This window comes from Triticum aestivum, chromosome 3B (assembly GCF_018294505.1).
Source record: "Triticum aestivum cultivar Chinese Spring chromosome 3B, IWGSC CS RefSeq v2.1, whole genome shotgun sequence".
Taxonomy (NCBI): Eukaryota; Viridiplantae; Streptophyta; class Magnoliopsida; order Poales; family Poaceae; genus Triticum; species Triticum aestivum.
This window is the reverse complement of record NC_057801.1, coordinates 305,279,588-305,303,412: the sequence shown is the minus strand read 5'-3', so window position 1 is coordinate 305,303,412 and position 23,825 is coordinate 305,279,588. Positions and strand designations below refer to the sequence as shown.

The 23,825-nt window shown below is 44.4% G+C and overlaps 1 protein-coding gene across 4 annotated transcripts; it reads right to left on the bottom strand.

Moving 5' to 3' along the window:
• Positions 1–10,971: 10,971 nt before the first annotated feature.
• Positions 10,972–23,366, bottom strand: LOC123069782 (AMSH-like ubiquitin thioesterase 3). Of its 4 annotated transcripts, none has more exons than XM_044492723.1 (15): positions 23,094–23,366; positions 22,794–22,858; positions 22,610–22,697; positions 22,175–22,339; positions 21,960–22,054; positions 20,652–20,757; positions 20,509–20,555; positions 19,587–19,914; positions 19,386–19,475; positions 19,249–19,311; positions 19,103–19,177; positions 17,962–18,024; positions 17,028–17,080; positions 11,327–11,510; positions 10,972–11,231 (listed from the first exon to the last, which is right to left on the bottom strand). In XM_044492723.1, the coding sequence occupies exons 1-14, from the start codon at positions 23,214–23,216 to the stop codon at positions 11,330–11,332; spliced, it is 1,542 nt and encodes a 513-aa protein (XP_044348658.1). In that variant the 5' UTR covers positions 23,217–23,366; the 3' UTR covers positions 10,972–11,231; positions 11,327–11,329. The 4 variants fall into 4 exon arrangements, with proteins under 4 accessions (XP_044348658.1, XP_044348657.1, XP_044348656.1 ...); XM_044492724.1 differs by lacking the exons at positions 10,972–11,231; positions 11,327–11,510 and adding exons at positions 11,537–11,894; positions 11,998–12,097; XM_044492722.1 differs by having other exon boundaries at positions 10,972–11,510.
• Positions 23,367–23,825: the final 459 nt, after the last annotated feature.

Here is a 23,825-nt window from a genome sequence, read left to right as displayed (position 1 = left end):
GTAGACTTGATGAGGTAATTGTACCTGCTCCCTTATTGGAAAGTAGTTCATCACAGAAACCGGTTCCTGTGATGACTACACCAATTAGTGAGGAAGCTAATGATATTGATCATGAAACTTCGGATCAAGTTACTACCGAGCCTCGTAGGTCAACCAGAGTAAGATCCGCACCAGAGTGGTACGGTAATCCTATTCTGGAGGTCATGTTACTTGACCATGGCGAACCTACGAACTATAAGGAAGCGATGATGAGCCCAGATTCCGCAAAATGGCTTGAGGCAATGAAATCTGAGATGGGATCCATGTATGAGAACAAAGTATGGACTTTGGTTGACTTGCCCGATGATCGGCAAGCCATCGAGAATAAATGGATCTTCAAGAAGAAGACTGACGCTGATGGTAATGTTATTGTCTACAAAGCTTGACTTGTTGCAAAAGGTTTTCGACAAGTTCAAGGAGTTGACTACGATGAGACTTTCTCACCCATAGCGATGCTTAAGTCTGTATGAATCATGTTAGCAATTGCCGCATTTTATGATTATGAAATTTGGCAAATGGATGTCAAAACTACATTCCTGGATGGATTTCTGGAAGAAGAGTTGTATATGATGCAACCAGAAGGTTTTGTCGATCCAAAAGGTGCTAGCAAAGTGTGCAAGCTCCAGCGATCCATTTATGGACTGGTGCAAGCCTCTCGGAGTTGGAATAAACGCTTTGATAGTGTGATCAAAGCATATGGTTTTATACATACTTTTGGAGAAGCCTGTATATACAAGAAAGTGAGTGGGAGCTCTGTAGCATTTCTAATATTATATGTGGATGACATATTGTTGATTGGAAATGATATAGAATTTCTGGATAGCATAAAAGGATACTTGAATAGAAGTTTTCAATGAAATACCTCGGTGAAGCTGCTTATATATTGGGCATCAAGATCTATAGAGATAGATCAAGACGCTTAATTGTACTTTCACAAAGTACATACCTTGATAAAGTTTTGAAAAAGTTCAAAATGGATCAAGCAAAGAAAGGGTTCTTGCATGTAATACAAGGTGTGAAGTTGAGTCAAACTCAATGCCCGACCACTGCAGAAGATAGAGAGAAAATGAAAGATGTTCCCTATGCTTCAGCCATAGGCTCTATCATGTATGCAATGTTGTGTACCAGACCTGATGTGTGCCTTGCTATTAGTTTAGCGGGGAGGTACCAAAGTAATCCTGGAGTGGATCACTGGACAGCGGTCAAGAACATCCTAAAATACCTGAAAAGGACTAAGGATATGTTTCTCATTTATGGAGGTGACAAAGAGCTAGTCGTAAATGGTTACGTCGATGCAAGCTTTGACACTGATCCGGACAATTCTAAATCGCAAACCGGATACGTGTTTATATTGAATGGTGGAGCTGTCAGTTGGTGCAGTTCTAAACAAAGCATCATGGCGGGATCTACGTGTGTAGCGGAGTACATAGCTGCTTCAGAAGTAGCAAATGAAGGAGTCTGGATGAAGGAGTTCATATCCGATCTAGGTGCCATACCTAGTGCATCGGGTCCAATCAAAATCTTTTGTGACAATACTGGTGCAATTGCCTTGGCAAAGGAATCCGGATTTCACAAGAGAACCAAGCACATCAAGAGACGCATCAATTCCATCCGGGACCAAGTCCAGGTGGGAGACATAGATATTTGCAAGATACATACGGATCTGAATGTTGCAGACCCGTTCACTAAGCCTCTTCCACGAGCAAAACATGATCAGCACCATGGCTCCATGGGTGTTAGAATCATTACTGTGTTATCTAGATTATTGACTCTAGTGCAAGTGGGAAACTGAAGGAAATATGCCCTAAAGGCAATAATAAAGTTATTATTTATTTCCTCATATCATGATAAATGTTTATTATTCATGCTAGAATTGTATTAACCGGAAACATAATACATGTGTGAATACATAGACAAACATAGTGTCACTAGTATGCCTCTACTTGACTAGCTCATTGATCAAAGATGGTTGAGTTTCCTAACCATAGATATGAGTTATCATTTGATCAATGGGATCACATCATTAGAAGAATGATGTGATTGACTTGACCCATTTCGTTAGCTTAGCACATGATCGTTTAATATGTTGCTATTGCTTTCTTCATGACTTATACATGTTCCTATGACTATGAGATTATGTAACTCCCGCTTACCGGAGGAACACTTTGTGTGCTACCAAATGTCACAACGTAACTGGGTGATTATAAAGGTGCTCTACAGGTGTCTCCGAAGGTACTTGTTGAGTTGACGTATTTTGAGATTAGGATTTGTCACTCCGATTGTCGGAGAGGTATCTCTGGGCCCTCTCGGTAATGCACATCACTATAAGCCTTGCAAGCAATGTAGCTAATGAGTTAGTTGCGGGATGATGCATTACGTAACGAGTAAAGAGGCTTGCCGGTAACGAGATTGAACTAGGTATTGAGATACCGGCGATCGAATCTCGGGCAAGTAACATACCGATGACAAAGGGAACAATGTATGTTGTTATGTGGTTTAACCGATAAAGATCTTCGTAGAATATGTGGGAGCCAATATGAGCATCCAGGTTCCGCTATTTGTTATTGACCGGAGATGTGCCTCGGTCATGTCTACATAGTTCTTGAACCCGTAGGGTCTGCACGCTTAAAGTTTGGTGACGATCGGTATTATGAGTTTTTGTGTTTTGATGTACTGAAGGAAGTTCGGAGTCCCGGATATGATCATGGACATAACGAGGAGTCTCGAAATTGTCGAGACGTAAAGATTGATATATTGGATGACTATGTTCGGACACCGGAAGTGTTTCGGGAGGTTTCGGACATATACCAAAGTACTGGGGGGTTACCGGAACCCCCCGGAGGGTTTAGTGGGCCTCATGGGCCCTAGTGGAGAAGAGGAGGGGCGGCCAGGGCAGGCTGCACGCCCCCTCCCCCTCTAGTACGAATTGGACAAGGAGGGGGGCAGCGCCCCCCTTTCCTTCCTCCTCTCTCCTTCCCTTCCTTTCCCCCTCCTACTCCAACTAGGAAAAGAGGGAGTCCTACTCCCAGTGGGAGTAGGACTCCTTCCTGGCGCGCCCTGCTCCTTGCCGGCCGGCCCCTCCCCCTTGAACCTTTATATACAGGGGCAGGGGGCACCTCTAGACACAACAATTGATCATTGATCTCTTAGCCGTGTGTGGTGCCCCCCTCCACCACATTCCACCTTGGTAATATCGTAGTGGTGCTTAGGCGAAGCCTAGCATCATCAACACCGTCATCACACCATCGTGCTGACGGAACTCTACCGCAAAGCTCTGCTAGATCGGAGTTCGTGGGACGTCATCGAGCTGAACGTGTGCTGAACTCGGAGGTGTCGTATGTTCGGTACTTGATCGGTCGAATCGCGAAGACGTATGACTACATCAACCGCGTTGTGCTAACGCTTCCGCTTTCGGTCTACGAGGATACGTGGACAACACTCTCCCCTCTCGTTGCTATGCATCACCATGATATTGCGTGTACGTAGGAAATTTTTTGAAATTAGTATGTTCCCCAACAAGCATCACCTGCAATCTGGCATGACACGCCAGGTCAGTACATTGAATGTACTTGCAAGCTCACAACAACCAAAAACATCAATGCAAGACAACAACATAGCATTTAACAGGTTAATTTAATTAACACTATCCTGATACGAAAGCAACTACTAAGCATGATATGAAACTACTGCAATACTGATAAACCAACATCTCCATCCCAACAACAATCTCACTCTTGGCTAACTGGCCAAGCAACATACCATCTCGATCACCTCGTGATCAAAACCAAACGGTGATCGTTCACGGATCACAAACAGAACATCCACATGATCACCTCGTGACCACATCACAAACTGAATGATCATCCTCGAGATCATCTCAACATCATCATCAACATCCTGCCAAACTGTTACTGCTCACATATATCATATAAATCATCTATAAGTCATTCTATCCGTGCGTGTTGATTGAACGGTGCCCATGACCGAGGGCGCAGCTATCGATGGATTAAACACACACACACACACACACACACACACACACACACACACACACACTGCAGAGGTAGCGCACTTTACCCGCACCACAGAACCCATGGCCTTGCACTCCCATTCAGGTAGACCAACGACATTCCGTCAAAACCGATCTACTGCCATGACACTCTCCCAGCCACTCTAACCAACTCCCCTTTGGGCTAAGTCATGGGTGGCCCCAGCCTACCAAAGGAAAAACGGCCACCGTCGTGGAAAATAAACGGTCCCAAACGGGGACAAAGTAACATAACAACAACGGGCACACAAGGCTTATGTAGTTGTACCTTATCAGGGTAGCGCCCGTGCATAACCTTCCCTCATTGGATGCACCGGCGAGAGGCATGACAATAGACCGCATCAGGGCCTCCCCATACAAAGGCAAATGTGGTTGCACTAGAAAAAAGCACGTTTCAATGCCACCTGACCAACTTAATGATTGAATTTATCCCCAAAATATAATAGTGATAACTGATACTCCGACATCATCTATCAACCTGTAATCCAAGTCATAGCAATATCTAACAACTAATCCAAAGCACACAATCGTCATATCAAAATACTCCGAGGATAGCATAACACTTCTATCATGATGAATCCGAAAACAATAATCCTACTACTCCAATAACAAGAACAATGCTATCCAGCTAAGATCCACATGTAAACAACATCTCCAAAAATAATACTCCAAGCAACAGAACATCAACTATCATCATAAAGATAATCATACTAACCACTAATAATCCAAAGGCAACATGACATCCAAAGTGATACTCCAAAATATAATACCAGATACCAACATGAAAATAATCATAACATAAGCCACTAATAATCCAGAGGCAACATGTCATCCACATAAGCCACAAAACATTAGTCCTAGAACTCCAAGCAACATCATGGCAATAGCAAGAACAATACTCCGAGAAATACCATGACAATTCTCAAGTAGCTAAAGCAATATTTTAAACAAGTTCAAATAAATTAAACCATGTCACTGCATTACAATGATGCATGGAGGGTGTGGCTTGCCTGGGGTGGAACAAATCACCAGGAGAAAGTGCAAGAAACTCGTGGAAAGAATCGTCGGAAATCGTTCTCTCTCGGAGGGGCTGAATAAGGGCAGGGTCAAAATGGACATTTTTAGAATGTCAAAACATGGTGAAAGTGTGACTAACAGAACGGGCTCAACGAAACGAAGATGTGGGCTTTGGAATCACCTCATTTGGAGTCTCGGGTAAAAAGATGCAGACATTTTAAGCTCAGGGATTAATCTGTAAAAATATATTCTACAAACAGGTCCCTAGCGGTTTAAACAGAACGTGTCTTTTCTGAGAATACGTTTTCCAGAGAGGAAAGCATATTTCGGGCTGAAGAAGAGGAAAATGCGCTTTCGGTGGATGAAAGCGAACACGAGCTGGGACACTGACGTGTGGGGCCATGGGCCCACATGCGGTCAATGCCCTCCTCCTGGCCTTCTCCTTCTTCTCCCCCGACGCCACCCGTGGAGCAGAGGGAGGGCCACCGGCGGCAGCGCTCGCCTGGCCACCTCCAGAGGAGCTCCGGCCATGATCGAGCTCGTCTCGGAGAGACGCACCCGAAGATGCATGGTGGAGACGCTGAAGAGTTAGGGCTCGAGCAAAACAAGGGCGCAACGGGAGGAGGCTTCGGCCGTCGGCGGGCTCACGGCAAACGGCCACCAGAGGAGGAGGAGTGTTGGGGCGGCTCCAGTGGACTTGGGGAGGCTACCGGTGGGAGAAAGAAAGGGGGAGGGGCAGTGCCTAGCTCGAACTCGAGCAGAGGCCGGCGGCGAGGCTTTGGCCAGGGAAGGGGGCAGGAGAGCTTCTCGAGCTCGGGGAAGAGGTTGGGTCTGGCTAGAGGAGTAGGAGAAGGCTGCTGGTGAGCTCGGGGTCTCAGGGGAAGGCTTAAATAGGCGCGAGGCAAGGAGGCCGATCGGGCGTCGCCGCGGACGCGTGTCCGGCGCCACGGACGCGTGTGCGCATGCTCGAGCTCAGGGGTAGGTGACGAGGGAGGCATAGGGGATAGGGCTCACGGGGAAGAGGCGGCGAAGGGAGCACGGGGAGGATGACGACGGCGACAAATCGAGCCAAATCGCCACTGTTCGCCCGTGGGCGTGCGTCGGTGAGCGTCGGTAAGAAAGCGAATGGAGGGGGAGAGGGGTCCAGAGGAACGGCAACGACGAGGTGAAGCCAAGGGACATGCTCACGCGCGCTAAGACGACGAGAGGGAGAGGTGCCGAAGCACAAACGGCGTCCTGGACATGCCACAACGCACAGAGCGCGTGATACTGCATGCCAGCTGCGCGGTCACCACGGGACAACGCATAGGGAGGGCTGTAGAGGATGGAAAACTATGTCTGGGAGCTAGTCCTTCCAGGGTGGATCATTAATGTGTCTTTGGCTTGGTCTTAGGGGCTGTGGTTGGGTTGGAATGAAGCTCTGAAGTTTACTGCATTAAACTTGGTCGTGCACTGTTGATCAACAGGAACTTGATTGGAGCCAAAGAGTTTGTCTGGGGTGTTTATCTATGGAAGGACTATAGTCCTGGAGGTTTAGGGAAGAAATGGACCACAAATGACTAGGGTTGCTTTGTAAGTGCATATTTGGTCCAGAAACTTGATTTGGATGATGCACTCACATGGAGAAGCAAATTGGGCTGAAATTGGGCAAGGCTTGATGATTTGGACATATAAAGATGTTGTAAAAAGCTCATACCAAATGGACAAGCCAAAATGGTACTTGCTTCACAAACATCATTTTTGTCCAGAAACTTAAAATAATTTTGGTGATCAAATGGCTCAATGGAATTATGCCAAATTGTGTGGAGAGATGTTTTATGGGTAGTAGCATGATTTGGTAATTTATCAGAATTTTTGAAGCAATATAAAATACACTTGCTTCACAACCTGAAAATATGGACAGAATCAAAGATTTGGTCCTGTCCTCACATAGATGATTGGATGGGGCTGCAAATAGGTGGAGGGGGTTAATATGAGCACATGAAGGAGTTTGCAAAAGTTAAACTCATTTGGGTACTCCTAGCTAGTACTTCCTTCACAAAGTTTTTTGTCTGACAAAAACTTTGAAAAATCACTGAGGAAGATTGGCTAGGCAAATAAAGTTGAATTTGTGCATGAGGCAATTATTTGCGCATGCCCAAAAAGTGTGGGAGCAACTAGGAAAATATAAATGACACTTCATTCACAAAGTGCCATTCAGGGCAGAATAGAAAATGGAATATTGGGGAATTATTTTTGAACTAGGCAAGAAAATATTTGGGCATATTTGAGCAATATATGGCCCAAAGGAGTTATGAGAATTATTTGGGAATTTTTGGATGGAGAGAAATATAGGTTGCTTCACAACCTAGGGCAGATAGGTTATTCCTTTAATAGAAAAAGGAATATTCCCTAGAAAATAATTTTAGGGTTTGGTCAAGGAGTGAAGTGGCATGGTCTTGGCAAGGTTTTGAGAATGAGGAGGCACTTGGGAGGGGGGATGAGGATGATTTCCCAGGTGGCAAGGCCACAGAACCACTCCAAAAAGAAAAACAGAGCAAAAACCAGATAAATCAACAGAAAAAGAAAAGGGCCAAAAGTTAGGTTGTCACACTCTGCGTCAGGGTGACGTCAGGAGTCAACAGGGGCGGTCCCGGTCAAACCTGGTCGATGGGACCCGTATGTCAGCGACTAACCTAACTAACGGTGTTAATTAGTACTAATTAAATCCTAATTCAGGGATTAGTCAGGGGTTGGCCCAACATGTCCGTGACCCACGGGAGGTCAAACCTGAGTCAACCAGGATCTGCGTGTAGCTCCACGGCGTCATGGCGGAGCTCGCGGTCATACTGGTTGGGCAATTGGTGGCCTGTAGCCATGGCTATGGTGACAGCGTGCTCTCGGGTGCTTACGGGGAAGAGAGGAAGAGAGAGCAGGGGAGGGGAGGGCCAGCGGGAGGGGGAGCATGATTTGGACGACTCTCAGGTCACGTGGTGTCTTCAGGGGAGGCCAGAAAGCAGGCAAAGAGGAGGTGAAAAGGCGTGTGGCTGCGTGCGGCGAGCATGTGTGTCTCCTTCTGTCCGAGGAGGAAGACGACATGAGGAGAGTATGGTGGGTTGGCCTTTGCTATAGTAGCGGCCGCATGTAGGGCTCTCTGTCTCTTTTCTATTTCTGTTTTTCTGTTTTGATTTAATTATTTTGCCATTGTTTCAAAATCAAAATGATTGAACATTTTTATGTTGCTCATTGGACATTTCTAAATGCACACAATGCTTTGGGAAATATATTCTATATGTATATGAATATTACTCCAAATACAAATACAATAGTGATTTAAATTCAAATACCAAAATAATCCTTTAAAATGTTCCTAAATTTTGGTTGGGCTTATAACAATTGCCAAAATTCTCAGAATATTAAAAAGGACATTTAGAAAATTTTGAATGCATTTTTAGGGTTCTTTGCCCTTTTATTTAAATTATTGAGGCTTCCAAATATTCCTCAATTCAAATTTTCTAGAATTTAACATGATGCATAACAAATTACAAGCATTATTCTAGGGTTGTGACAGGCCCACATGTGAGAAATGAACGGTGTAAAAAACAAAAAAGGCACATTAGCCAAGATTCGAACTAGCGATCCGCCTCTAGTAGACACAGGTACCTAGCCAGTGGAGCTGGTTAACAATCCTGATGAATATGCGACGTGAAATCTTTAGAACTAGCTATATCGGCATTTCAAGTATTTTCCTTTTTTCAAACATTTCATGAAAATTCTGAATACTTTTTTCGAAATTTTGAACACAATTTTAAAAACCACGAAGAAGTTTTGGAAAAATTGTGACCAATTTTTGGAATTGTAACCAACATTTAAAATGGGAAGAATGTAAAGAAATTTTAAAAAACAGGTACATTTATTAAATTCCAGATAATTTTTTACAAACATGAACAAGTTTAAAAGATGTGAACAGTTTTGAATCTGTGAAAAAATATATAAATGGAAACTCTTCTTGAATTTGTGAACAAATTTGGAAAAGCGCAACATTTTTTGAAAAACATGAACATTTCTTAAAACGGGACATTTTTTGCATCTATGAACAAATTTTAAAACTATGAACAAAATTAGGAAAAAGAAAATATGTAAATATTTTTTATTTGTGAAAAAATTAAACAAGAACTTTTTTTGAACTTATGAACACATTTTAAAAGGAGAACATTTTTCCAAATATGCAAACAGTTTTAAAAATCAACAATATTTTTTAATTTTGAAAAAAATTAATAACAGGAATATTTTTTTAATTTTTGAACAAATTTTGAAATGCTGAAAAACAAAAAAGAAACAAAGAAATTGGAAGAAAAAGGAGTTCGAAAAGAAATAAAAAAGGAAACAAGTAAAAAAAGGAAAAAAAGAAACAGAAAAAATGAAAAGGAAAGAAAAAAATAAAACTAAAAAAGCTGTGAAACCGGTTTAGGAACTTTCTAGGAGGTCCCGAAACCGGTTGAGAACCTTCTAGAAGGTTCCCAAAACCGGATACTATAGCGCATGCATTATCTTGTGATTAGGCCGGCCCAGCTCGGTTGCTAGGTCGCTCGACCTATCCGGTGTGGCTAAGAACTCGTTTGTTGCTCCCCAATCGTCTTTTGTCACCAATACCCCAGGTGCACCAACCCTGATCTTTCAACCGTGCATCCATCTCCAATGACAGCTACTCTAGATCAATAATCTGCAGCCTCAAACACATGACTGGCAACTCTCTCTCTCTCTCTCTCTCTCTCTCTCTCTCTCTCTCTATATATATATATATATATATATATATATATATATATATATATATATATATATATATATATATATCCCAAGCCCTGCGACTCGGGAACGCTTCCTGTCCTCTCTCGAAACTGCCTACAGAAGAGGGTAGGGCGAGATCCAGGAGTTCCTCTGTCCCCGTCGACAAGACCGGTGGTCTCCTTCACCTCCGGTGGACATTATGGCTGTCGGGGGGGTGGGAGATCCCGGATCTGATGCCTGGCGGTGTATATAGTCCTAGATTTTCTAGGTTTGGTGTCCTTTGCACCGGCGTCATGGCGGAGGAGGCGTCGGTGTGCGGAATAAAGTGGCCCTGACTCCTTCGCTCGCCCGCCGTCGTTCTTGGCACTGGCGAGGAGCTATGAGATGAAACATAGAAATAGAACGTATCCTTTTCTTGATCTTGTTGTGTTTTCTTGTCAATCTAGATGCTTAAATTGTTGTTCTTGATGGCCGTACTTTTATGAGTATAATGTCTATATTTATGACTTGTCCTGGTTTGAGTTTACATACCAGTATATATATTTCTTGGAGAAAATGCTGAACCAAAATGACCTTATACATAGCTAAAAAGAAGATCCTTTTCAGGTTGCCTTTTCGTCTGATGGTATTCAGGAGTCCACGAAGGAGCAAAAAACTTTCTGAAATATTTTGTGCCCAACTTTGATTATGTCATGCCGATGAGAAAAGAGAATTATGCCACAATATTTTATAATTTAAACTGTTGACTTTGGGCACTGTGACTAATTGAAGTATGTCCTAACGGATGATTGCGATTATGAGATTATTCTTGGCTGACGTTTTGGCACTGTTATAAATATAAGAATATTAGCTCATTTTCTGATTGTGCAATTTGTTTGGAAGTGCTTCTGTATTGCAGATGCACAATCTTCTGCAGTTTGTTGGAGGTTTGCAAAGCGCTTCTTATCTGATTGAATACCCTTGTATTGCAACCCGGGAGCCAAGTACATATTACAACCGGAAAGAAAATGCAACTGTTCACCATGAATTTGTTGTAAAAATTTACAGAGGTGACAAAATTCCAGCATTACAAGCGTGAAATTAATATTACAAAATGGGCATAATAAAAACTAACTTTTTTTAGATAGCGATCAACTTATTTCGGAATGGAGTAAAACATATGATGCTTTTACAATTAACCTTGCATAAAATGAGATTGACCATTACTTACATCTCATCTCAAAAGTGTATATCCCCAGAGGTAAAGGGGGTGAATTACACCGCAAATCCTCAATTTCCCCGGATGTACCAATGATATCTCTATACACACAATAGCTATGTACAATCACTTAAATCAGTATCCCCGCATTTCTTCAGCGCACTAGAGAAATCAAGGCAGACAATTTGCTCAACTCAGACAATTTGCTCAACTGCCGCAAGTACAGCCGCCAAACTATGACAGAATGAAACTGATACCTCTCACTGTTCTCGGAGGTCAATCATATCAAACTTTGTATCAGCATTCATGTACACGTGAGAGCAATGCTCGTAGATTGGTGAGCCATCCAGAGGGGCTTTATGTGGATGGAATCCTCTCTCCGGGCAATCATGGATCACACCAATACCACCCGGATCCGTTAGATGAAATATACCATGTTTTCTGTTCAAAACAAAGCATATAAACAAGATCATATATCATATTATCAAGATCAGGGAGACAAAAGGATAGCACAACATAGAGAAATAATCCTCAATAAGATAGCAAGCAGTCAAGCAAAAGTCTATCGATTTGGGTTCGGTAAACAGAGCAAATATATAGGCTAAAGCATTCGTATAATTATGGATAATAAGATTTCAGATGGAGATAAGAGCGAAGGATGCACATTTTTATGAACGTGAAGAGAGAATTATACTGGATTTCCCACTTCCCTTAAAAAATTAATTTACATTGAGCGCTCCCAACAGTTTTCTCCATCTGCATAAATCTTCTAAATCACCACTTGCTCCTTACTGACCTAGCCTGAAATCCTGAAATGGAGATGTGCTGGCAGTGGAAGTTGCCAACATGGACAAATAGAAAAGTAAAACAATTGGGAAGCTTCAATTCTCCACACATGTGCACAACAGAAGATGCTGAAGTGGCTTACATCATGGTCAGGGCCAGCAACGGGGATACTCCACCCAAAGATTGTTCGGGGATTTCTAAGGGGGGGTAGAGGCGATTGTGATGCTCGAAAACCTGAAACTCTGACACACCCAAAATCGATGCCAGAGCCATGTCATGACGGCTGTTATGTGGCTGCTACAAGGAAAGCGCGAGAGGGCCGGCCGGGGGCCTTTCTGCCCTCGGCCGGGCAAGAAGGAAGGGATTTCCTTCTTAATTCTTGCTTCATTAGATTGATACATCTCCTCTCTTTATATAGAGAGGTTTACTTGACTCCCAAGCAAGGCTTACTTGACCCCTAAGCAAGGGGCCCTTATCTCTAATTAACCCCAAGACTAATGGGCCTAACCAAGATGTAACACTACACCCCACCTGGACATGCAGCTTGTCCTCGAGCTGCAGCCTAACCAACTTATAACCATGACTCGACGCAACACAAACCTAACACCTAAAAACAAGCCTTTTACATCTCGGCTTGTTTTATTATTCTCAACCTGAAATGGACTGGGACGCTTTATTTTGGACCCCTTAACAAAAAGTGGACACCATCCGCACGTCGAACGTGCACGTGTACAGCCACCTGGATCCCATGGACACCACCTGGACAAAAGGAGTGCATGTGTATGACCACCTGGAAGTGGTCGCAAGAGTGACCAGCAGAGGCGCCCTCGCGGCGGCCGGTGGCGGAATGCAGTGGTGCTATGCGGTGCGCTGCTGTCGGTGACACCATGCCTTCTCCCTGCCGGACGGCTGTTGGTCTGCACCGCACATAAAAGAGTGGAGGGCTTGTGATGGAGAATGACGAGGAGGGGTGCGCCCCCCCCCCAACCGCCGATGTCGCAGACTTTGAGGTCGCTGCCCGCGGGGAAAACAGTAGACCCGCCGCCCTTGGGGGAAACCGCATGCCCAAGATCCCCGACGCAGCGGATGAGATCGAGGTCCTCTGCGCAGCGAAGGGCAATTTGGAGGAGCGGCACCTGTAGACCACGCATCTCCCGCACACGCCGACGCGCTAGGAGGTTGCGCGCAGCAGCTTGCAGCCTCACTGCCGCCGACACATGGAGGGTAGCGATCCAAGAAGGAAGCGATGACGGCGACGACGGGGACTGGACTTGGTGGAGCGGGACTCCCGCCGGCGTGGTCGATGCGGGGCCGGAGCTGACCGGTCGTGGCTGCCGCAGCTGCAGTGGCTGCTGCAGTGGCGCACCGGGCAGTGGCAGCGGCTGCTGCGGCGGAGCGCCGGGCGCGGCGGAGGCCGCCACGAGCGGCGGCTGCCACTGCAGCCAGGGTTGGGCGGTGGTGGCGATGGATGGCAGCTGCAGCGGTTGCTGCAGTGGCCCGGCGAGCACGGGGAAGGCCGCCTGGTGCGGCGGCTGCCACAGCAGCCACGGCGGCGTGGGGGCGGCGATGGGCGCTGGAGGCACGACGGGAGCCGGCGTCGGCCACTGCGGCCACTGCGGGGCGGCGGCGGCGGCTGCTGCAGCTGGGGCTGCAGCGTCCCAGCGAACGCCGCGGAGGCCCCTGGATGCGGCGAGTACCACGGCAGGGCCGGCGGCCCGATGGCGGCGGTCGACGGGAGGGGCGGCGGCGGCCCATAGGGGCTGGCCAGGTACAGTCGGATCCCCTGGACGGCTGTGACGAGGTCGTTGAGGACCCCGGTGATCTCCTCCGAGGTGTAGGCGGCGGCCGGTGGTGCGGTGGCGGCGCTGGAGGATGCGACCAGCGGCGCAGACGGGGAGGGCAGCGACGCGGTGTAGATGGCCAGCGGCACGGTGGTGACAGTTGGCAGCGGAAGCGACGGGGTGGGCGGCGTCGAAGACATGATCGGAACTGAGCTATCTGATACCAAATTGTTATGGTGTTGCTAGAAGGAGGGCGCGAGAGGGCCGGCCGGGGGCCTTTCTGCCCACGGCCGGGCAAGAGGGAAGGGATTTCCTTCTTAATTCTTGCTTCATTAGATTGATACATCCCCTCTCTTTATATAGAGAGGTTTACTTGACTCCCAAGCAAGGCTTACTTGACCCCTAAGCAAGCGACCCTTATCTCTAATTAACCCTGAGACTAATGGGCCCATTAGGCCCATTACGTACTCTAACAACGACAGTAATTTCCATTGAGGATTCAAGTGGTATGAGATCTAGAAAGTGTTGTGCTATTCAACGGCAGACGGACTGGAGAAAAAGATAGGAAAGAGGAAGGGAAAGAGATCGCATATGGTGGCTCCTTGCGTCCTTGGTGTTCTGATGCAACACGCAAGACTTGGCTTGCTTGGTGGCAAAACCCTTCTTCATTATATGCCAATTATGCTTAGGTTTTAGTCTAACATGCTCCCTAAAGTTCAAACCCGTGACACCTCGGACTGAGTTTGTATTCACTTTTGCAGCCATGTCAGGCCTATAATAATAAACCAGCTGGGCACCATGTCATCAAAGCTTGTTAGCTAATGATCTTTGGAGTTGCAGAGTTTAAGCAGAGTGGAATGTAACTAGAAATTTTGAGGAGGCGAGTAAGAAAGTTGCATAAAACTTTAGCGGACTCTAATTTCGTTTCGTCATTGGTAAATATTGGCAAATACTACATAATACGGTAGTCGGTAGTAACACATGAAAACTGAACTACTTGGTACAAATCAGAGGCCAAATGTATGCATAATTCGACCTGCAACAACAACAAAGCCTTTAGTCCCAAACAAGTTGGGGTAGGCCTGAGCTGAAACCCATAAGATCTTGAACCAACTAATGGTTTTGGCATGTGGATAGCTAACTTCCACGCACCCCTGTGCATGGCTAGTTCTTTGGTGATATTCCAGTACTTCAGATCTCTCTTTAAGGACTCCTCCCATTTCAAGTTTGGTCTACCCCGACCTCTCTTGACATTATCAGCACACTTTAACCGTCCGCTATGCATTGGAGGTTCTGGAGGCTGCGTTGTATATGCCCAAACCATCTCAGACGATGTTAAACAAGCTTCTCTTCAATCGGTGCTACCCCAACTCTATCACGTATATCATCATTCCGGACCTGATCTTTTCTTGTGTGGCCACACATCCATCTCACCATGCGTATTTCCGCTACACCCAACTATTGAATGTCGCCTTTTAGTCGGCCAACACTCGGCACCATACAATATTGCGGGTCGAATCGCCGTTGTAACGCCCCTGACACATCAACCGGTTTCCGCCCGTTACGCCTAGCGGGATCTAGGCTGGCCCCAAAGACAAACACTAGACTTTTCTGCGCCCTTTGTCCTCACTCATACACACCCAAGACCAACTTCCCAGTCAAACACCCATCCTCAAATCGCTCCACGCCAAGCACGCTTAACTTTGGAGTTCTTTCTGAATGGGCTACCAAAAAAGACGGAATTCCTTGTTGATATTAGTCTATCATTCCTATTAAGCCAGGATCACACATACACTCCCACTCAAAGGAACCGACGTCCTTGTCGGACCATTAGGAACGTTCCCTCTTGGCATACGTAACTGCGTCCAATCCAGCACATGTGCCAAGCAGTGTGCCCCAACGGGCTACGCGCACATGCCCGTGTAACTGCAAGGGTCGGCTCTGATACCAAGCCACATCCACTGGTTCCTAGCCATTACACCTGGGCGGGATCTAGACTGGCCTCACAGGCCAACAGTAGTCTTTTCTGCACACTTTGTCCTCACTCATGCGCACCCGAGGCCAACTTCCCAATCGGCCATCCATCCTCAAATCGCTCCAAACCAAGCACGCTTAACTTTGGAGTTCTTTCTAGATGGCTCCCGAAAAAGAAGAAATTCCTTGTTGATATGAGTAGTCTATCATTCCTATTAAGTCAAGATCTCGCAACCGTCCTATAGAAATGAGAAGAGCGTCTTCAGCAGCCAGTCAATATGGTGGGCGACAGCCAAAATAGCACACAGGAGGTAAAAACGCTCTCCAGCAGAAAGTCTATCGCATAACATTGTCCAAAAATCATGGTAGATCTTCCCAACTTGGACGATCCCTCCACATCATCCAAATCGCAACTGCCTCTCCCAAACCCTTCCTCCTACCACCTTCCGGAGTAGCAGAGGGTTTTTTTTTTCAAGAGAGCGTGATGTTGGATGTAGTGGTGGATCCGGCGCGGCCACACACTATGGATCTGGATCAGGCCACTACCGAGCGCCATCATTGTGGATCCATCCAGAGGTGGAGCAGGACGCGATGGGGGGAGGATGCCGGCGGCTCGGGGTGCGGCGGAGTTGAAGAGGATGGAAAGGGAGGAAGCTGGCAGCGGGGGGAAGGAGCAGCAGAGGCGGTGCTGCAGGCGGCGGCTCAGATCACAGTGGACAGGGCAGGGGGTGTCCATGGCCGCGGCCGGTGGCGGCAACATTTGTGGCGGCAGCAGAAGTAGGAAGGGGAATAGGTAGAGGAAGTCATGGGGGTCTCATAGGCGCTGACAACAGTGAAGGAGAGTCTGAGGAAGATGATTGTTTCGGAAAAGCTGAGAAGATAAGTTAACAGGAGATGGGCTTGACTGATCAGTCTGCCTGCTTTTCTTCATTTCTCCTCTCTGTACAGCACACGTGCATGTGCTCTTTTGATTGATTAGCCTGATACATTTTGCTATCAACGCACACTAGAACGTAGTATCAACTATTTAAATTAAAATGGTTGCACAGCATCAAGATGTTACATCATGTTTGTACTTAATTAGCAGGAACTTAGTATGGTGGTGAAAAGGTTGTTGCATTGGTAGTTATAAAATATTATTGAAATATAGGAGACAATATAGAGGATGTGAATATAAACTATCTGCTGGAGAGCTGTGAGATATACATGAGGAATCCTTTTAAACCATAGTCTACATGGGGATATATATAGACTATCAAATTTAGAGCATCTACTAGAGATGCTCTAAACACCCTAAAGTTCACCACAAGCCAATGCCAGTCCATATGATTTTGATTAGCAACAGTCAAAAAAAAGAGTGAAAGACTGATCGCAAAACAGGATGTTGACAGAACATAAGAAACAATTAAATACTTACTTTCTTGTGTCAGTAGGTGCCATAACTATTGCAATTGCCTCAGGTAGCATGACCTGTTGATGCAATAATGTCAAACACATTTGCTCCAATGAATTGTAGAAAATCATGATGCAGAGTACACTATATGGTTTGTGGTTGTATATATACTATATGTTTGTATACTATATTTAATATATGCCAAAGTGAGTTATCTGAAAAAATTACAAGTGGGCCCATAATTTTCATTATATTTGTGAAATACGTACATATTTGTATGTAAAAAGGAGTATGCCCAAAATATGGCACATGCTACCTAAAAAGTACTCCCTCTGTACATAAATATAAGATGTTTTAGAGAGTTGTGTCAAGTCTCTAAAACGCCTCATATTTATGTATAGAGGGAGTAGTATACATACTACCTAAACATTCTTATATACTGCATACCACGAGTATATGCACTCCGGTATGATAGATACTACCTAGAACGTACGAAATACAAGTGGGGGTAACTACAAGTGGAAACATTTATTCTACCGAAGTTAAGAGGGGTCAAGCATCTTTGGATACACAGTTAAGAGGGGTCAAAAACAAACAGAAGGAATTGTCTTGTGGACACGGGGGAAAAGTAGGCATCCGAATACATGATACAAATGAAACAATAGGACAAGCAAGATTAACAAATGAAACAAATATCATTTTAAATATTGATCTAAAAATATGCTTGCAAATATGCATTCCAGATTCTTCATATTGTATAGCATCTCATCAATAAGTAGAGTTACAGAATCTTGATATACAATTAATTTCTTCATGTTTCCGTTATCTGAATCCATACGATTGTACTGTGAGACAAATCACGTCATCGAGTGTTGAGGGCAACAACAAAAATACTATAATGGAACTGCCCACCAAATAAGTGGTAATGGTACTGAGAGGTCCAGTCTGCCAACATTACCTGGTACGAATAATGATTGTGGAGGTCAATAGAGGACAGGAAACAGGACTGCGTTGGATGTGTCTGGAAAGGAAAGCAGACAATTAGTGACGAAAGCAACCTTTTTTATGACAACAGAAGTGAGCAGTCAGCCAGTCAACAAATAAATAATATCCCCAAGTACCAAGCTATGGCTAGGTATGGAGTACCGTACTTATGCAGTTATGCCTACTTCTGTAACACTTACTTTTTTTAGGATTACTTCTGTAACACTTGGTATGCTAACACGTATTGCCATATGGCATCTACTTATTACCATTTGGTAGAATCCAGATGGCTAATACTAAAACAGCAATGTGTTACCACATCCATCTTTGAAACAAATATTGCATGAGATACAACTGAGAGTGCCATGAATCTCCTTGAACCAATATTAAATAGGAATTTACACATTTTCAACAACACAGATTTTGTTGATGTTACATTCTATCAAGTCCATGATTCGGTGACATGGCCTAGTGCAAAAACATAACACAAAGGGCAGCCCGGTGCACGTAGTGGGAAGGGTCCGGCCGCTTTGGGTCTGTAATACGCAGCCTTTCCCTACAATTCCTGCAAGAGGCTGTTTCCAGGACTCAAACCCGTGACCTCATGGTCACAAGGCAACAGCTTTACCGCTGCAAAAACATAACACAACATTGCAAGAAAGCAATACATACAGATCTAGTTGCAAAACCATGATTTCACCTATCAACTATGAAAGATGCCCTTGTGGCACCGCACCACCTTCCATTGTGTATGGGAAGTGCATGAAGCATTGTCCACAATTAGGCAACATGGATCTAAATCATGTAATACACGTAATTACATGGACAAATGTCGATTTCAAGGTGACAGTTGTAAGCATATCAGCGAGATTCTCAAAATAAAAGTGGCACGCCAATTCAAGCAAAAGGGTTTGATAGCATAGTATCCAGCTTTGTAACAACAAAGGTTTTAAACAGAGTTTCTTCAGTTATGAGTTATGAAGACAGAGAACTAAAGAAAACGTATTAATTGATATATCTTTAAATATATTGTTAACAGATTACATATACCTTATTGGCTTGAGCAAACAACAAACAGCATCAATGGTGCATAAAATTCTTTAAACTGAACTTACATGAATCCAACCAAGGGTGAATAGTGAGCCCTTGTCCTGAACTTCAAATAGTTCTTCTTCATTTGTAGCTTCACACTGTCAGAAAAGAAAGCTATGTATTAATACAGTAAACAACCTAGTCTGCGAAAGATACAAGAACAACTTACCGAATCAGATGTAGATTTCTGCTTTGGAATTATTAAGGTTGTAATATGAAAAGTTCTCTTTTTCTACATGAAAAATACAATGTGATGTCAGTAGTCGAGCAAAATAACTGTTCCCATTTCCGGAATAACATACATACCAGGGTACCAGCAAGAACCCCACAAGTTTCTAAACTTCTTTTAGTGTTCGCCTCAGCAACCCTTAGAAAACACTCCATCAACTTCACCGGCTAACAAAGTTGAAATCATCAGTCAAGATAACTGTATAGGAATACATAAGTTACAAACAAATACAGAGCAATATATCATTTCAAATGGAATCGGGTGTAATTTGAACTTACAACATGCAAGTTATGATAACGACCGGTTTCTGATATAGCAAGTCCTTGTGTTGGATCAGCAACTCTTGATGGAGAAATTGGGGGTGCGCGATCAGGATGTACTTCTGCCAGGATTGGCGGGGGTGAAGGCTGTCTGATATTCAACTGGGACAATTCTCCCTCCAGACTAGCAGAAGGCGTAGAGGTGCATTCTTCTGCTGGTGCAGACCATCGACCATCATCAAGAGATAGAACAGATTGCATATCATCGTTGTCTTTTGTAGTGCTATCGGGATGTGTGGTACTGGGACCATGCAGACCATCTTGGTTCAACATAGCCGGCACTAGACTGCAGAAGCAACAGAGTGATAATGTCACACTGAGCATAGACTAATTTCCATATAAATTATACATATGTTTGGTTCACTCTTCTAATCTCTCTTCTACTCAAATCTTGTATTAGCTTCATTGAATTTATCTAGCCAAATCCCGCTTTCTTTCTAAATCTAGTCCATACAATTAAAACAATTTGGAGGCAATGAGATAGTTAAATTATTTATGTTTGTTCGGTGGATTCCACTCAAAATAGTTCAATGCATACATGAATCTCAATAGGCTTCCAGGTCCCAAACAGAGTAGAAAGACCAATGAGGCCCTGTTTGGATCGTCGTGTTCTTTTGAAATACACAAAGAATATGGGTCTCAGCTCATCGTTTTATTTCCGTTCAAGATTTGCTAAGCAGCTGGTAAGATACAGGTGTAAAATATACACCTCTGTATTTGATTACAACCAATCCAAGCGCGGCCTTAAGGCGGCTTTCAAAAAAAGAAAGAGCACACCATTTTTAAAACTGAAAGAAACTTTGCGCAAGGTAAGAAAAAATGAAACAAAAAAACAGAATTTTTATTAGAGATAGTATGCTGAAACTATCTCAAATCTCACCTTGTCATATCACTTTGTGTAAATTCAAGATTGCATGGATATTGGACCTGCATTAAGCAGAAACAAATTTGTAAGATAATGGTTGCCCATGATCAAATTCTCATGCAAACATGTTGGGGGAAATGTAACGAAAGAAAACATGCCTTGACTGCAGCAACAGGTCCATTCCATTGTCCATGAAGCCCATTAGGCCCTAATATTGAATGTCTAGCCAGTGTCTCTTCTTTTGGAAAAGGCAGATTTACAAATCTGAATAATTTAGCCAGAAAGTGAAAAGAGTCTAGCTTAGTACACCGATAAAAAGTATTCCAACAACAAATCTATAACACTAATGACTGCGGATGTCAGGCGAAGTAATGGAATTTTTGGTCTAAAGAAAAGCGCATCTTATAAAGGAGCAAACAGAGACTATGAAAATATCAAGTCACATGCATGCAACTAGAAGAGAAGCAGCAGTTCATCCTTTCAGTCCCAAACAAATTGGGGTAGGCTAGAGTTGGAACCTATAAGATCTCGAAACTTAGTCATAGTTCTGGCACATGGATATTCCAGTCTTTCAGGTCTCTCTTTACGGACTCCTCCCATGTCAAGTTTGGTCTACCCCGATCTCTCTTGACATTATCAGCACGCTTTAATCTTCTGCTATGCATCAGCATTTCTGGAGGAATGATGTTGGCTCTTCACATTCAACCTTTTGCCCCTTGCTAGAGGAATGATGTTTCTCTGCTTAACAACTCCGAAATGTGTACAGTGTAGAATGACCAATCACCAGAAACAATTAATGTGGTGTCAAACTTCAAATATCCACTTATACAACTGTAGGACAGCCAGACAAATTGATAAACACGACTAAACTCTACCATGAAAAAACTATGTTCTTGTATTAAAAAGAACTCATAAACCAGAGCTAGATCTCTGAAATCTCCTAATTCAACCCACTAGTCAGAGAAAGACTGATAATTGACATGACTCAAATGCAGGAAAGCATGAGGTCCCATAATTAAGTTAGGACCCTGATAAGTGCCAAACGTGTGGCACGAACACATGGCAACTCCGAACGTTTTTTATGGCAAGTTTAGTGACGCGAGGATGGCAACTTTCTTTTCGGATGGCAAGTTTCAGTTTTTTTTTACATTTTTTTTCCGATGGCAACTTTAGTTGTAAAAACGTCAGGGCCGGAGTGCTTCATGCCACACATGTGGCACTTATCATCTGGGTTAAGTTACTGTGTTGCTTATGAAGTGTACCCTTTAAACCTAACATTTTGGCTTAAGAAATTGATCAAGTTACCGGAGTGGTTTAGGTTAGCTATCAAACATGTCAACTAGCCTTCCTCTTTCATAATTGGTGGACAACCGTTCAATCTGGAAATCACTCAGGCACTACTTTTACTTCAGCCAAATGAAACACAGCATATCATACACACAAATATGAACAGAAGATACACATACTGTTTGCGGATCTGCCTATCAGTTTGGATACTTGTCCATGATGCCACGTGATGCCTCCCATCTGGGTAGAATTTTTGCAATGAACCTACAAATGGCTGGAGAAGGAAAGGAATGAGAAAGAATAGCCAGAAAGAACACCTGGCAAACTGACAGTACATAACTCGTTTTCCACAAAATGATTGCAAACTACGAAATGTTGCACAATCCCATATTACCTGTGTGGAATATGTGGTTCGAGGATGCTTCTCCGTCCTTAAACTTGCAGCAGGGGTTCCATTCAGACCATTAGCTTCCGGGCTACCCCTTCTGTTATGCTCAACGAGCTGCCGCTTCACAACTAGCTTCAGAGACTCAAGCTCATTGACAACATCAATGAGTGTCTACAACAAAACAGTCAATCAGACAAACAAGCGCGCGCGGGGGGGGGGGGGGGGGGGGGGGGATTAGTCAACATGACCAATCGGAACTGTGAATAAGGCTCAAGATGTGCTATGTGATCATGAAAACTACTCCCTCCGTCCCATAATATAAGAACGTTTTTGACACTAACTGATGTCAAAAACGTTCTTATATTATGGGACGGAGGGAGTAATACTTTAAATGTTTGATAACATAAACACAGTAGTTACTGAGCTCGTAAGAGGAATTACAGAGGAGTTGGCGTTTCTGACGAACTCTGCTTCCCTCAACTTGAATACGGGGTAGTCACGGTGCTTGGGGATGGTCTCACACAGCAAGCTGCAGCCGGTCAGACGTCACATGTTAACTGATCATCATCATCATCACAATAGTAAGAAGCAAATATCAGGATGAATCAATCAACGTTCAGCCAACCTCGTATATCTCAGGAGGATGACATACAGGTCGAGGATGTTCTTCTCATCTCGATATATCTTGGCCTGCGCACCACATAAAAGCACAACATTTTAGCACCGTCTGGAACAAAAACACGGTAGCACTGACGTTAATTACGTACTACAAACCAAATTCACCACACCGCGCGTTAACAGAACAAGAAAACTACCGCGAATTGCGAAAGAACAGCTAGAAGTTAAATTTCAGCCCCAAAAGGCCAGATCTATAGTGGCGGTAGGAATTCCGAGCGAGAGATTTCAAAGATGGTTAGGGTTTGACCTGGCGGAGGAGGGTGCCCGCGATGCGGAAGTAGTAGGGGAGGCTGATGCGGTGGTCGACGGCGATCGGCCGCGCGCAGGCCTCGATGCTGATGATGCCCTTGGCTGGCTGCGGTGGCCCCATGGCCTTCTCTGGCGAGCTCCTCTGCTCCTCCGGCGAGAAGTTCGCGACGAGAATTAGCGACGCGGGTTAGGAAAGGAGCGGCAGACTTCAGGAATTAGTCACACACTCGCATTCCGCGCGGCGAAGTAATAGATTGCGGTTGTACCCTTTCGATTATGGAAATTGACGTGTTTTTATGTAACTTTTATTATTTTTTATGTTTGTTATATTGTCATGATTGGAGATAATTAGGAATAGATCAAAAACTGGCCACTTACCCGCAAAAAAATGTCTTTAGCCACTAGGGTTTTCGAGTCCTCCGACATTGCCGCCATCCGAGTCCCTTTATTCTGGCGTTTCGCCGCTCGGCTACCATCCGCGCCTACCCTCCACTTCTTCTCGGGCTGATCTAGGGGACACATGTGTGTGTCTTCCCGGCCTTGATTGTGAGTCGTCGGGGGCTAAGGTTTCAGGGGTTCTGATTGTTTGTGAGGCACGATCATGATGGGATCGCAGAAAAGATCGGGCGGTAGAGACATGGAACAAGAGGAGACCAGTAGGCTCATGGACATAGAGAAAATTAGGCCAAGGGTTGTAGGAATTCATGAAGGGGGAGAAACGGAGAAGTAC